At 42.8% G+C, this 15,599-nt stretch overlaps 1 protein-coding gene across 1 annotated transcript in view; it reads left to right on the top strand.

Annotated features, from left to right (window-relative positions):
- LOC127574488 (fibrocystin-L-like) overlaps positions 1 to 15,599 on the top strand; it is a 140,967-nt gene that overhangs the window by 56,683 nt on the left and 68,685 nt on the right. Inside the window, 6 exon segments of the mRNA XM_052023512.1 lie at positions 631 to 803; positions 2,283 to 2,430; positions 3,944 to 4,098; positions 4,785 to 4,907; positions 14,166 to 14,271; positions 15,358 to 15,477. Of these exon segments, the coding sequence (XP_051879472.1) occupies positions 631 to 803; positions 2,283 to 2,430; positions 3,944 to 4,098; positions 4,785 to 4,907; positions 14,166 to 14,271; positions 15,358 to 15,477 (825 nt within the window).

Below are 15,599 nucleotides of genomic sequence, written 5' to 3'. Positions count from 1 at the left end.
CTAAAGTTGGATGAATGGAATATACTTTCACATCAGGCATGATCTGATGGAATGGTGGAGCAGGCTTGAGGGGCTGAATGGCCTCCTGTTATTCTTCTACAGCTGCTGTGGTGTGGTTTGTAGATTGTTGACTCCTGTCTGTGATGGGTGAGTTGCGCCTGCGGTGCTCACAGCTGCCATAGGCCGTTCCTGTGCACTTTCCGACTTACCTTGTCTGAAGTGCCCAATTCAGAGTGCACAACATCAGTGCAATACCATGGAGCACGGAAACGGGCCCTTCAGCCCATCGAGTCTGTGCTGACCACCAACCACACATTTACACATTCCACATTCCCATCAACTCCCCCAGATTCTACCCCTCACCTATACTCTGGGGGCAATTCACTGCAGACAAATAACATACCAACCTCCATGGGATGTGGGAAGAAACCAGAGCAGCCAGGGGAAACCCACGTGATCACAGGGAGAACTTGCAAACCACACGCAGCACCAGAGGTCGGGATTGAATCTGGGTCTCTGATGCTGTGAGGCAGCAGCTCTACGGTGTGTCAGTGTGTGCCCCCAGTCGTGTTGTTACCACGATCCTGTCATTATACTGTGCTATTGGTGAGTGCCATTTTTAACTTGCAGGTGTTCCAGTGAGAGGGCTCCCACCACTGATTGCCAGAGGGATTATTATTAAGCAGTTCATTGTGACACAGAATAGAACCGTGAATGACAGCTCATCCAATGAGTATGAGATAACCATGATTCCCTTCAACTGTAGCTTCAACATTCCTTTGCTGGAGATTGGCTTTGCTCAGGTCAGTGTGACGTGGACTTCATAAGATCTGCAAAGCACAGGTCTGGAATGAGGAGGGATACTTCCCACATGCTTCTGAGTGTAGCTCCAACACTCAAACTCAACAGCTGCACTTATGTGACACCCAAAACTTTCACTCACTCAGTGGCTGCACTGTGTTACACCTACGGAGTGCTCTGTGGTTACTCACCTCCCCTACACTGGGTGGGAGGTAGTGCAGACATGAGCAGGAACATTTCCCAGACCCTCTGCCTCCACCAGATACCAGGGAACACCACCATCTGCAGGTTCCCCTCCAACCCGCACAACATCCTTTCTTGGAAGTATATCACCACTCCCTCATTGTCACTGGCCTGAACCCTGTTCAACAGCACGTGGGAGCACCTTCACCAGGACTGCAGCACCCAGGCAGTGGCTTCATTTGCTCCTGTAGTTGGTGCAACTAGGACCTCCCTCCTGTCTGTTACTGGAGTTGGGACCAGAACCTCCTTCCTGTAGTTGGGACCAGGAACACCCTCCTGTCTGTTACTGGAGTTGTTGAGACCAGGACCTCCATCCTGTCCGTTACTGAAGTTGATGGGACCAGGACCTCCCTCCAGTCCACTAATTGCATTCTACCCCATTCTCTTCTAAACACTGCCATGGGCTTCTGATTCCCCTTCCCCAGCTGGTAATCTCCCTTTTCACTAAAATTAGTCATACCTTTCCTGTTTTCTGTGAAGCCCGTAACTATGAACCCCAGCCCTACTGATCTCATCTCCAACAGAAGAGATTTCTGTGAACCATATTTCCCCTGGCCAAATCATTCGATCTCCTGAGCAGGTTTCCACATTGTACTCTCCTTGTCTACTCACTTCCAGAATTAACATGGCAGGTTGGACATGCTTTCTCATGCCACAGTCCCTCATTATGTTCCCGTGATTCCCCTGGCTAACTCCTGAAATGTGGAGACACCTGAGTGAGCACAGGAGCCCCAACAGGGTTGCACCTACTTTATACACCACCTCTAGCCATAGTGCACTGTTTTACTCTCCTCCACCTCTGCCTGAGGGCTCTGTGTTGTGTTGGCAGAGGTGGAGGAGAGTTACAACTGTGAGAAAGTTCTCTGCTGTAAGCTGCTGGGATAAGTCCGGAGCTGGTGGATGTGGGGTGTATTTTGGGATAGGTTTAGGCTGTAAAACATGTCTGCTCCTCTGGTGGAGTGCTCAACACGTGGCTGTAAGGGTTCAGTTCATGCAAGGTTAGTTCCAGTTTTGATCCCAGTGTTTTTTGTGCCCTTACCTCCAAGGGAGAATTCCTGGGATGTTCCCCAATGCCCCACTGCACCCTAGCGGATCTGTGCAGCATTGATGTAACTGGCCATAACAGCCTGAGACTCTTGGGCTTTCCCACCAGTGTTTGACTGGAGACTGGGAGAAGCCCTGGATGGGCCAGGATTCTGTGTCAGGAAGTGTAATACTTGCAATTACTGTTTGTCCAGACTGCATCCAATGGCTCAAAGGACGAGGCCGCTTACAGAGGAATTACGTGGCCCAATGGGTCCGTCATAAGAGTGTGGAGAAGAGAGGCAGCATCTCCCCCCATCACTGGCACCATGGACATTCAGGCCTTTGGCCGTGTAGTGAAGGGTGAGTAACGAGGGCTGGGGAGCTTTAGACACCAGCTCTCAATCTGCTTACCTGCTGGAAAATCTCGTCACACGGTAAACTTTAGAAAGCTCCACTGTGTGTGAAGTCCCACGCCCTGCAAAGGTTCTGGATCTGTAGGTTACCTGGCGTAGTAGAGTCATACAGCACAGAAACAGGCCTTTTGGCCCAAGTGGCCCATGCTGACCAAGATGCCCATCCAAGCTAGTCCCATTTGCCAGCATTTGGCCCATAACCTTCGAAAGCTTTCCATCCATGTACCTGTCCAACTGTCTTTTAAAAGTTGTTATTGTACCTGCCTCAACCACTTCCTCTGGAAGCTCATGCCATGCACATACTACCCTCTGGGCCAGTGGGAGACGTGTCCTGTCACACCCAGCCTGCAGTGTTTGTGTCTTGGGCTGTGGACAAAGCCCAGTCACGTTTATCAGTTTACAAAGGGACAGCAAACAAGATCTATTTGCTTTGTTTCTAGTTAAACCTCAGAGCGATTGACTTCAGTTTAACCTTCTGCCTCACCTCAGTACAGTCTCACCTGTCTCTATGTCACCCACTGGGGTTGAGGCTTGGACCCTGACCCTACTCCCTCACCTCTGAGCCTGTGCATTGTGTGTTCAGTCCCTACTCCTGAAGCCTGTGGTCACAGTCCAGGCAGGTTGTGGTCAGTGTTTGCAGACCAGTTGGACTACATCCTGACTGTGCCCACAGAGTGGGCACCCACCTCCAGCACTCCACCGATATTGCCCACACAGTCTTCAGCGTGGACAAGCAGGGTTACAAACCTCTACAGCCAGTCCCTCGCCATGAAAGGGGAAATAGGTGGGGTTACAGTCACAGTTTGCGGAAGGTTTCCCCAGATCACCACCCACCATCCCACCCTCCGGAGTTACCAAAGGCATCATGTGGAATGTAGAGAAAGAGATGATCTTGGGACTTTGGGAGTGGAAAGATAATCCAGCAGGTGAACGGATGGAAGGAACCTGTGTCAGGTGTCAACACAGGGTCTAACAGTTGGTATTGACAACCACAAGATGCTTTGCTTGGGGTAATGAGGAATGATTTCCTGGGAGGGTGGTGAGCAGGTGAGACAGAGTGAGGGGGATTGGAGAAAGGGGTGAGGAGGAGAATGTCTCCCACAGTAAACCCAGGCTAGCCTGCTGCCATGACCAGAACAGACAACTCCACAGAGAGCAGGTCACGGGGGGTGGGGGGTTGTGGTGGGTCACTGGTGAAGGGTTCACTGGGGAGGGGTTCACTGGGGGTTGGTCACTGGAGAGCTGGTCGCTGAGGGTGGGTCACTGGGGAGGGGTTCATTGGGGAGTTGGTCACTGGAAGGGGTTCACTGGGGGGTTGGTCACTGGGGAGCTGGAGAGATACTGGAGGAGAAAGTGCTGGTCTGTGGGGAGGAGGGATTTGGGGGAAGTCTGTACCCTTGCACCACTGCCATACACTCCTGGTCCTCTGCACCATCCTGACTTTTGTTTTGGTTTTGAAGGATTGCCAGTCAGTGCCTCTGACCTGGAAATGCAGTACAGTTTACAAAGCATTCCTGAGATCGGGAGTGTGTCAGTGCAGAGGACAGGCAGCTGCTCCGGTTTCAACTGGAGGGTGAAGTGGCTGAACAAGCCTGGAAATCAGCCCATCCTACAGGTGAGAGGCAGACCCAGGTGGGACGACACAACAGACCCGTCCAATCCCCTGGTCCGACCATGCTGGGACCAGGTTACAGGTAGATCAGGCTCGAGGGGCTGAATGGCCTCATCCCTGTCTGCATCCCTGTTGTGTTCATGAACATCTCAACAACGTCCAGTGTTGCTGCTGGTCTGAACAGACGCATTGCATGTGACTGAGGGGGGGAAGGTGGGGATAGGTTGTTCCACACTGGGCCATGATCGTGACGGTCCCATTCGGCCCCAGTTCAGTTTAAGTGAGTCACTCCGGTGTCACCTCTCAATCTGGGGTTCTCCCACCTAGAGGAGCAGGTGGCTGGTGCTCAGGTGCCCTGTTCCCTCCACTCCATCTTGCATATTGGCAGTTCCTTCGTCGTCACGGGGTCGAAGTCCTGGGACTCTCTCCCTAACGGCACTGTGGGAGCACCTTCACCAGAAAGATTGTAGTGGTTCAGAGAGGCAGCTCACCCCCATCTTCTCAAGGGCATTAAGAGTGGGCAGTAAATGCCGCCTTACCATGATGCCCAGATCCTAATTACGGGAATATAAGGAGCTGCAGCCAGGAATTCCCGGTGAAGTTTGTTGAACAAAATCAAGTGACCACAATTTGATTGCGGCACTACAAATGTCAGGTGTTAAAATGTCTGCTGATCCTGTGTCAAATAGGTTAATGATTCAAATGTTCATGGAGTCAATGTGAGAGTTACTGTGCGTGAGGATGAGCGTGGAGGGCAGTTTAGTCAACGGCTGATCGGAGACCTGTTCCGTACACCACATGTCCTGCCCCAGGTATGTTCAGCAGACACCCTCCTGCAACCTCCCCACACACATAAATGGCAAGGTACCTTGTCAAGTCAAGTTTATTGTCATGTGCACAAGTACGATGAGTACAATGAAAACCTTGCTTCCAGCAGCATCATAGGCATGTCAGTACAGACAACACACAGAACATAAATTATACATAAATTATGCAAAACAGTGAAGAAAAAAAGACTGCAAAACAATACATTCGTACAAAAAACACACAATTAGAGACAAGTCCATGGTGGTGCAAGAGGTGGTCCACAGTGTTGCGTTGTTGAGGAAGGGTTGGGGTTGTGCAGCCCTCAAACCTGTTCCACAGTTAAACCATAGCTAACCCATATCCCAACCTCATTTAAAGTTCACCCTTACCCCTACTCCAATTAGAGCCAACCCCTACACCAAATCCATTTATCCATTCTTGCTTCACATTCCCCAACACCCGAACCCAACAACAATCTATTAATCTTAACCCTGAAGATTTTAGTTACATGGAACATAGAGCAGTACAGCACAATACAGGCCCTTCAGCCCACAATGTTGTGCCAACCTTTAAACCTCACCTAAGACTACCTAACCCATTCCTCCCACATATCCCTCTATTTTAAATTCCTCCATATGCTTATCTAATAATCTCTTGAACTTGACCAATGTACCTGCCTCCACCACCACCCCAGGCAGCGCATTCCATGCCCCGACTACTCTCTGGGCAAAAAACCTTCTTCTGATATCTCCCTTGAACATCCTACCCATTACTTTAAAGCCATGCCCTCTTGTATTGGGCATTGGCGCCCTGGGAAAGAAGCACTGGTTGTCCACTCTATCTATTCCTCTCAATATTTTGTACACCTCTATCATGTCTCCTCTCATCCTTCTTCTCTCCAAAGAGTAAAGCCTTAGCTCCCTTAGTCTCTCCTCATAATGCATACTCTCTAAACCAGGCAGCATCCTGGTAAGTCGCCTCTGCACCCTCTCCAACGCTTCCACATCCTTCCTATAATGAGGCAACCAGAACTGGACACAGTGCTCCAAGTGTGGTCTAACCAGAGTTTTATAGAGCTGAGTCATTACCTCGCGGCTTTGAATCTCAATCCCTCAACTTATAAAAGCTAACATCCCATAAGCCCTCTTAACCACCCTATCCACCTGTGAGGCAACTTTCAGTGATCTGTGGATATGGATCCCTAGACCCCTCTGCTTCCCCACACTACCCAGAATCCTGCCATTAACTTTGTACTCTGCCTTGGAGTTTGTCCTTCTAAAGTGTACCACCTCACACTTCTCCAGATTGAACTCCATCTGCCATTTTTCAGCCCAGCTCTGCAGCCTATCAATGTCCCTCTGCAATCTTCGACAATCCTCCACACTGTCCACAACACCACCAACCTTTGTGTCGTCTGCAAACTTGCCAACACACCCTTCTACTGCCTCATTCAAGTCATTAGTAAAAATCATGGAAAGCAGAGCTCCCAGAACCAATGCTTGTGGGACACCACTAGTCACAGCCCTCCAATCTGAATGCACTCCCTCCATCACAACACTCTGCTTTCTACAGACAAGCCAATTCTGAATCGACACGGCCAATCTTCCCTGGATCCCATGCCCTCTGACCTTCTGAAGAAGCCTACCATGTGGAACCTTGTCAAATGCCTCACTAAAATCCATGTAGACAACATCTACTGCACTACCCTCATCAATCTGTCTGGTCACCTCTTCAAAGAACACTATCAGGCTTGTGAAACATGATCTGCCCTTTACAAAGCCATGCTGGCATCCCTGATCAGACCATGATTCTCCAAATGCCCATAGATCTTATCTCTAAGAATCCTTTCCAACAGCTTTCCCACCACAGACGTAAGGCTCACTGGTCTATAATTCCCTGGACTATCCCTACTACCTTTTTTGAATAAGGGGACAACATTTGCCACCCTCCAGTCCTCTGGTACCATTCCCGTGGACAACGAGAGCTCAAAGATCCTAGCCAAAGGCTCGGCAATCTCCTCCCTTGCCTCACGGAGCAGCCTTGGGAATATTCCATCAGGCCCCGGGGACTTATATGTCCTAATATTTTCTTTCTTTTCTCTTTCAATCTTTTTATTAAATTTCAAATTAATACACATAACAATAGTAAATATATACATGGTGCAAAGAAATCGGGATTACAATAATAACAGTTGACATATACAAATACAGGGAGTAAAATATATAATCTGAACCTCCCAGTCTCTTACTAAATGAACCTAATACAAAAGAATTTGAAAAGAAATTTGATCAAAAAGAAAAAAATCATAATAAAACAACAAAGGAAGAAGATGATAATAATAAACAAAAGCAAACCAAAAACTTCCAAAAAAAAAGCTGGACTGTTATTTCTTCGGTTGAAAAACATTATTATGTCGTTAGCTCTGCTCCTCTATATTCAAATAGCAGGTTATTGAAAGGGATTTGAAAGAGGTCTGCTTACATCATATGGAAATACTGAATAAATGGGCTCCAAATTTCCTCAAATTTAAGTGAAGGATCAACAGTACCGCTCCTAATTTTTTCTAAGTTTAAACATGTTAGTTTGAGAAAAGCATTGAAATGTGGTAGGAGGTATTGGATCCTTCCATTTAAATAGAATGGATCTCTTGGCCACTAATGTAAGAAATGCAATCATATGACAAGCTGAAGTAGATAGATGGTCGGAATCCATCAATGGTAACCTAAAAATTGCAGTAATAGGATGATGTTGTAAATCAATATTCAATACAATTGAAATAATATTAAAAATGTCTTTCCAACATTTTTCCAAAAGAGAGCAGGACCAAAACATGTGTCAGGGAAGCCACCTCCGAATTACATCTGTCATATATAGGATTTATATGGTGATAAAAATGGGCTCACTTATCCTTAGACATATGGGTCCTGTGGACCATCTTAAACTGTATTAAAGAATGTCTAGCACACATTGAAGATGTATTAACTAATTGGAGAATTTTCTTCCATGTCTCTATAGGTAAAAGAATCTGAAGTTCTCTTTCCCATTCATTCTTAATTTTATCAAGTGTCTCTAGACGTATTTTCATAATCAGATCATAAATTATTGCTATCAAGACCTTCTGATAAGGATTAAAACCTAAAATTCTTTCTGTAATTTCAATTTTGTGATATCTGAAAAGTAGGTAAAATAACTTTTTTAAAAAATTTCTAATCTGTAAATATCGAAAAAAATGTGATCTAGACAAATTGTATTTATTGGACAACTGTTCAAAAGACAAAAGCCAATTATCAATTAATAGATCACGAAAGCATGTTATTCCCTTCATTTTCCATAAAGAAAAAGCTAAATCAATTCTGGATGGTTGAAAGAAAAAATTGGATTGGATAGGACTTGATAAAATTAATTTATTCAATCCAAAATTTTACAAAATTGAAACCATATTCAGATTGTATGTTTAGTTATTGAGTTAATCATTTGTTTACTCAATTTAGTAAGTGCAAAGAGGAGCAAGGCTCCTAAAATAGAAGCTAATGAAAACCCTTGCACTGACTCATGCTCAAGATACACCCATCGGGGACATTGAATTACATCTAAATCTTGTGTCCAGAAAATTAAATATCTAATCTTAATTGCCCAGTAGTAAAATCTAAAATTAGGCAAAGCTATACCACCATCCTTTTTTAATTTCTGTAAATATTTCTTACTTAACCTTGGGTTTTTATTCTGCCATATTTTAGAATTTTAGAATCAATAATATCAAAAAAGGATTTCGAGATGAAGGTTGGAACTGCCTGGAATAAATACAAAAATTTAGGTAAAATAGTCATTTTAACAGCATTGATTCGACCAATCAATGATAGAGACAATGGGAACCATTTAGTAAGCAATTGTTTAACATGATGGATTAAGGGTAAGAAGTTAACTTTGAATAAATCCTTATGCTTCTTGGTAATTTTAACACCCAAATAAGTAAAATAATCAGTCACTAATCTAAATGGTAATTGCCTATAGATTGGGACATGCATATTTAATGAGAAAAGCTCACTCTTATTAAGATTTAATCTATAGCCAGAAAAAACACTAAACTGAGCAAGCACTGATAATGCTGCAAGAATGGATTTCTCAGGGTTAGAGATATAAAGTAACAGGTCATCTGCATATAATGATATCTTATGCGTCCCATTTCCACTAGTAATACCAAGTATGTTAGAAGAGTCCTGAAAGGCAATTGCCAAGGGTTCCAAGGCAATATTAAATAGTAAAGGACTTAAAGGGGAGCCCTGTCTAGTGCCTCGAAAAAGCCTGAAAAAGGGGGATCTCTGATTATTAGTACGTACTGAAGCCAAAGGTGTATGATATATCAATTTAATCACGGATAAAAAATTTGGGCTAAAATAAAATTTCTCAAGTGTGTTAAATATTCCCATTCGACTCTATCAAACGCCTTCTCAGCATCAAGCAAGATAACACATTCTGGAATTGTAGATGAAGGGGTATATACAATATTCATTAACCTCCTAATATTAAGATGCAAATACCGATTTTTAATAAATCCTGTCTGGTCGTCAGAAATAATTTGTGGAAGTACCTTTTCCAGTCTAGAAGCCAATATTTTGGATAAAATTTTATAGTCCACAGTCAATAAAGAGATAGGTCTGTAGGACGCACATTCAGTAGGATCTTTATCCTTTTTAAGAATTAAAGAGATAAATGCTTCATAAAAGGATTGTGGTAATTTACCTACTGATAGGGCATCTTTAAAAATTTTACCTAACCAAGGAGAAAGAAGATCAGAAAAAGATCTTAAAAATTCAAATGTATACCCATCGGGACCAGGTGTTTTACATGAATTCATCGAAGAAATTGCTTTCTTTATTTCTTCATCCAAAATGGGTGCATCTAATATTAAACGTTCATTAAGTGATAATTTTGGAATCTTCAATTTCCTTAAAAATTCATGCATTAATGTAGAATCCTCAGGAAATTCTGATTGACGTAAAGAAGTATAAAATTCTTGAAAACATTTATTAATTTGATCATGGTCAACCGTCCAATTACCATCTCATTTACAAACTTTAATAACCTGACATTTAGCCAAAACAGCTTTCAGTTAGTTGGCCAATAATTTACCAGATTTATCACCATGTATATAAAACTGACTCCTAGTTTTGAGTAGTTGATTTTCAATTGGAGATGTTAGTAATAAACTGTGTTGCAACTGAAGTTCAATTCTCTTTTTATAAAGCTCCAAATTAGGAGCAACAGAGTATTTTTCTATCAATTTCTTTAATCTTATCAACCAATATACGTAATTCATTATTAGTTTGTTTTTTCAATCCAGCAGAGTATGAAATAATTTGACCACGGATATAATCTTTAAAGGTATCCCATAATATCCCACTGGAAATTTCTTCTGTAGAATTAGTTGAGAAGAAAAAGGAAATCTGTTCTTTAATAAAATTAACAAAGTTTAAATCCTGAAGTAGAGAAGAATTGAATCGCCATTGTCTGGCACCAGAGGCTATGTCCACTAATTTGATTGATAGTTTCAATGGTGCGTGCTCAGTAATGGCAATTGCATCATACTTACATTCAATAACAGATGGATCTAATCAAGAGTCGATTTAAAAATAAGTAATCAATTCTAGAGTAATTGTGATAAACATGAGAAAGGAATGAAAACTCTTTATCATATGGGTGTAGAAATCTCCAAACTTCTAAAATTCCAGAATCAACTAAAAAGGAATTAATAAAAACAGCGGATTTGTTTGGAAGTACTTGATTCGACACAGACCTATCTATCGAAGGATTTAAACAACAATTGAAATCTCCACCCATAATCAACGTATATTTGTTTAAATTAGGAAAAGATGCAAATAAATGTTTAAAGAAATCGGGATGATCAACGTTAGGTGAATAAACATTAACCATGACAACATTTTTGTTATGAAGTAAGCCAGTAATTAACAAAAATCTACCGTTTGAGTCTGAGATTGTTTCGTAATGAACAAATGAAATCAAGGAATCTATAAAAATAGAGACTCCTTTCACCTTCGCTTGTGAATTAGAATGAAACTGTTGACCCCTCCAAAATCTAAAAAAGCACTGATTATCCTCTCTCCTAATGAGTCTCCTGAGCAAAAATAATCTGAGTGTTCAGTCTATGAAAAACTTTAAAGATCTTCTTCCGCTTAATTGGATTATTTAAACCATTCATATTCCATGAAACAAAATTAATCATATTATCCATTTTAATAAACTAAAGCATACGGTATATAAAGGGTTAACCTTGCTGCACAGGAGACTTATCAATAGGAAGAGGAAAAAAAGTTCAAAGAGGAGCTAGATATGATGACAATGTCCTAATATTTTCTAACAGCTCCAACACATCCTCTCTCTTGATACGCTCTCATGTCTGCAGATTTCCCAGATGGAGGCAGTTATCATTTCTCTGCATTGTGAAGATGTCCTTCCTGATATCCCCGACTGCTTTGGCTCTAATTTCTGGACACTCTCCACACATGCCGTTCCCATACCCCATCCCCACCCAACCATCAAATCCCTTCATCCTTCTATGTTACAAAGTAGACCACCACGCAGCTGCACATACCTCCCACCTGGAGTGAACAAGAGCTGATTGTTTCCTTTCCATTTGTCGCCATTGTATCCCATAAGTCAGGAGGCATGTGTTCCATCACCATGGACTAGGCCAGTTTTCTCCGAAACTGCAGCATTCTACTCATGCAATGAACATAGTGTGGGTGGATGCACACACTTTGTCCTTCTCTCAGATATAAACAGAGAATGCTGGAAACACTCAGCAAGTCAGGCAGTAACTATGGAGAGAGAAACTGAGCTAACATTAACATTTCTATGGAATATCTTTCTCTCCCCGAAGACACTGCCTGATCTGCTGTGTGTTTCCAGCATTCTCTGTTGTTTCTTTTTCCCAGATTTACAGCATCTGCAGGTTTTGCTTTGGGATTACATTTCCTAGACGTTCTGGTCCACTACAGTTTTAACTGTTGGGTAATAATCCTCAGCCAAAGCTGATGGGGTCCGTGTTAGATCTGCAGATCAGTTTCCTGAGCTGGGGAGCAGAGATTCTCAGTCCCTGAGATTCTCAGGAGAATTCACCAGTTCTTTCTTTTTCAATCTTTTTATTAATTTTCAAATTGACACAGATTAGTACACATAACACCGGTAATTATACACGTAATACAAAGAGATCGGGAGGACAATCATGACATATATAGTCATAAAGAATAAAAAATATATTCTAGGCCCCACGGTTTCTTGGTAAATGAATATATTACAAAAAAAATCAAAAGGAGAAAGAAAAAGATTTATTATATACAAAAAACAAATCGAAGAAAAGATCATAAGTAATAAAACGAAACGAACTTAAAAAAAATTTCAAAAGAAAAAAAAACTGGACTGATATTTCTTGATGAACAAAGAGCATTATTATGTCGTCAACTCCGCTCCTCTAAATTCAAAGATTATTGAAAGGGGATCTATATCATATGAAAATATTGAATAAATGGACTCCAAACTTCCTCAAATTTAAGCGAAGAATCAACAGTGCCACTCCTAGTTTTTTCTAAGTTTAAGCATGATGTAGTTTGAGAAGACCATTGAAAAGTGGTGGGAGGTATTGGGTCCTTCCATTTAAACAAAATGGATTGCTTGACCATTAATGTAACAAAGGCAATCTTAAGACAAGCAGCAACAGATAGGCGGCCAGATTCCATCATTGGTAACCCAAAAATTGCAGTGATTTGGTGAGGTTGTAAATCAATATTCAATACAGTTGAAATAATGTTAAAAATGTCCTTCCAATATTTTTCCAAAAGAGGACAGGACCAAAACATATGTGTCAGGGAAGCCACCTCCGAATTACAGCTATCACATATAGGATTTATATGGTGATAAAAACAGGCTAACTTGTCCTTCGACATATGGGTCCTGTGAACCACCTTAAATTGTATCAAAGAGTGTCTGGCACACATTGAAGATGTATTAACTAATTGAAGAATTTTCTTCCATGTCTCCGTGGGTAAAAGTATCTGGAGTTCTCTTTCCCATTCATTCTTAATTTTATCAAATGTCTCTGGACATATTTTCATAATTAGATCATAAATTATTGCTATCAAGCCCTTCTGATGGGGATTAAAGCCTAAAATTTTTTCCGTAATTTCAATTTTATATGGAGTAGGAAAAGAAGGCATAGTAACTTTTAAAAAATTTCTAATCTGTAAGTATCGAAAAAAGTGTGATTTAGGCAAATTGTATTTATAAGACAACTGTTCAAAAGATAATAAACAGTTATCAATGAATAGATCACGAAAACATGTTATTCCCTTCATTTCCGATAAAGAAAAAGCTAAGTCGATTCTCAATGGTTGAGAGAAAAAATTAGATTGAATGGAGCTTGATAAGTTAAATTTATTCAATCCAAAGAATTGACAGAATTGAAACCATATTCCTACTGTATGTTTAACTATTGGGTTAGTCATATGTTTACTTAATTTAGTAAGTGCAAAAGGGAGTGAGGCTCCTAAAATAGAAACTTATGAAAATTCTTGCACTGATTCATACTCAAGGTATACCCATTTGGGACATTGAATTACATCTAAATCTTGTGCCCAAAAAATTAAATATCTGATATTAATTGCCCAGTAATATAATCTAAGGTTAGGCAAAGCCATACCACCATCCTTTTTTAATTTTTATAAATATTTCTTACTTAACCTTGGGTTGAATTCACCCATTCTAGCCAGCCCTAAACATCCGCTATGACTAGTTTGCCTTCTAGTGTCACAAAGAATACTTCATATCTCCTTACGACGCAGAGGAGGCCATTTGGCCCACTGAGCCTGTGCCAAATCACAGAGCAATCACGTTCCCCTATTAATTTTCCCCATAAACTAGCTTCCCTACATTCCTATCAACTCCCCCCAGATTCTAGCACCTACCTACACACTGGGGCCAATTAACCCAACAACATGTCGTTGGGATGTGGGAAGAAACCGGAGCACCTGGAGGAAACTCACAGGGAGAACGCACAAACTCCACACATGCATCACCGGAGGTCAGGATTGAACCCAGGTGACTGAACTGTGTGGCAGCAGCACTAACTGCTGCAGCGTGGATCAGCAGTGAGTGCTGCTGCCTCACAGTAACAGCAATTCCATAACAGCTGGCGGCTGTGGACTTCACACCTCAGTGCTGTGCTGATCATGCCCTTTCCTTCCCCACAGGTGCAGGTTTTCATCAATGGCATTCCCAGCAACTGCTCCAGGAATTGTGGATACAGGTGGAATTCTGCGAAAACCCCAGTCATTACAGGCATCAGCCCGAGCAGAGGTGTGTACTCAAACCACAGGGGCTTTGTGAAAATCCAGGGACTGTCTGAAGGCACGTTGTTAGTCCATGTTATTCACAGGATGTGTACTCACTGATGTTTAAAACACTGGTAATTGTCGCAAGTAACCAAGGCAGGGGGTGGGGGCGGGAGAGGGACAGGGGGAGAGGTCAATCACTCCTTCAGGTAGGTTCCACCACTCAATTAGACCATGGCTAATCTGTCTCTTACCTCTGTCCACCTGCCTTGTTCCACAATACTAACAACTTTCCTGATCAAAAATCTGCCTCTTGCCCGTCTCAGTGGGTTACCTCAGCATGAGGCCCAGATTTCGGCCCTGCTTTGTGTGATGAACACGTAGAACGTAGAACAGTACGGCACAGGAACAGGCCCTTCAGCCCATCCTGTCTGTACCACCATGGTTGACTTGTGCCTCTAGACCCTGTGGGATTGGGCAAGTGGATCACTGGGCTCAGGATTGGGGAGTAGATCACAGGGTTTGGGATTGGGTGAGTGGATCACTGGGATAGTTGGTGACGATCCTGAACTTTCATTTATTCAGCTATTCTTGGTGCTTAATTGCAATTGGTTCATGAACTAAGCAAAATCATCATCAAACTGTGAATATATGGGGATTGTGACTGAGCAAAATATTCCAGGGGGACTGAACGAATATAACCAGATATAAAGTGATCTCAAGACACACTGCGGGTATTAACAGGGCTTGAGAATAAGGGATCACCTATTTCAGAAGGAGAGGAGGAGGAATTTCTTCCCTCAAAGGGTTGTGAATCTTTGAATACTCGACCCAGAGAGGTGTGGAGGAGGAGTCAGCGCATAGGCAGTGATTGACAGAGTACAAGGGAGTCGGGGGGATGGGGAGAGGGGGAGAGTGATGTTGAGTCCATGATCAGATTGAATGGTGGAGCAGACTCGAGGGACTGAGTGTGTTCCCTCTCATTACGTTCTCACTCCAGGGCCATCTCTTTCCACCGTGGGCACGGCCCTCAGACCACAGCCTACATCCAGCCCCAGACCTGACTGCAGTGACCATAACAATGGTGTAACTTTGCCCCTTGCTCCTGCAGGTTCCAGTGTTTCAGGCACAGTCCTGACCATATCAGGCTTCCCATTCGCCAACACTTCAAAGACTGACACCACCTGGGTTCTGGTTGGAGGAGCCAAATGTCCAATCACAGGACTAACTGGTGAGCTGCTGCTAAAGCCAATGAAATCACTGGAGTGAGTGTGGTGGGGTGGGAGGGGTAAATCCTGGGATTGATGGCTCACCACATACAGGAGGCAGTGCGGGGGCTCCTTCCTCTGGTGG

The sequence above is a fragment of the Pristis pectinata genome, chromosome 9 (assembly GCF_009764475.1).
Source record: "Pristis pectinata isolate sPriPec2 chromosome 9, sPriPec2.1.pri, whole genome shotgun sequence".
NCBI lineage: Eukaryota > Metazoa > Chordata > Chondrichthyes > Rhinopristiformes > Pristidae > Pristis > Pristis pectinata.
This window is presented reverse-complemented; position numbering and strand designations above follow the sequence as displayed.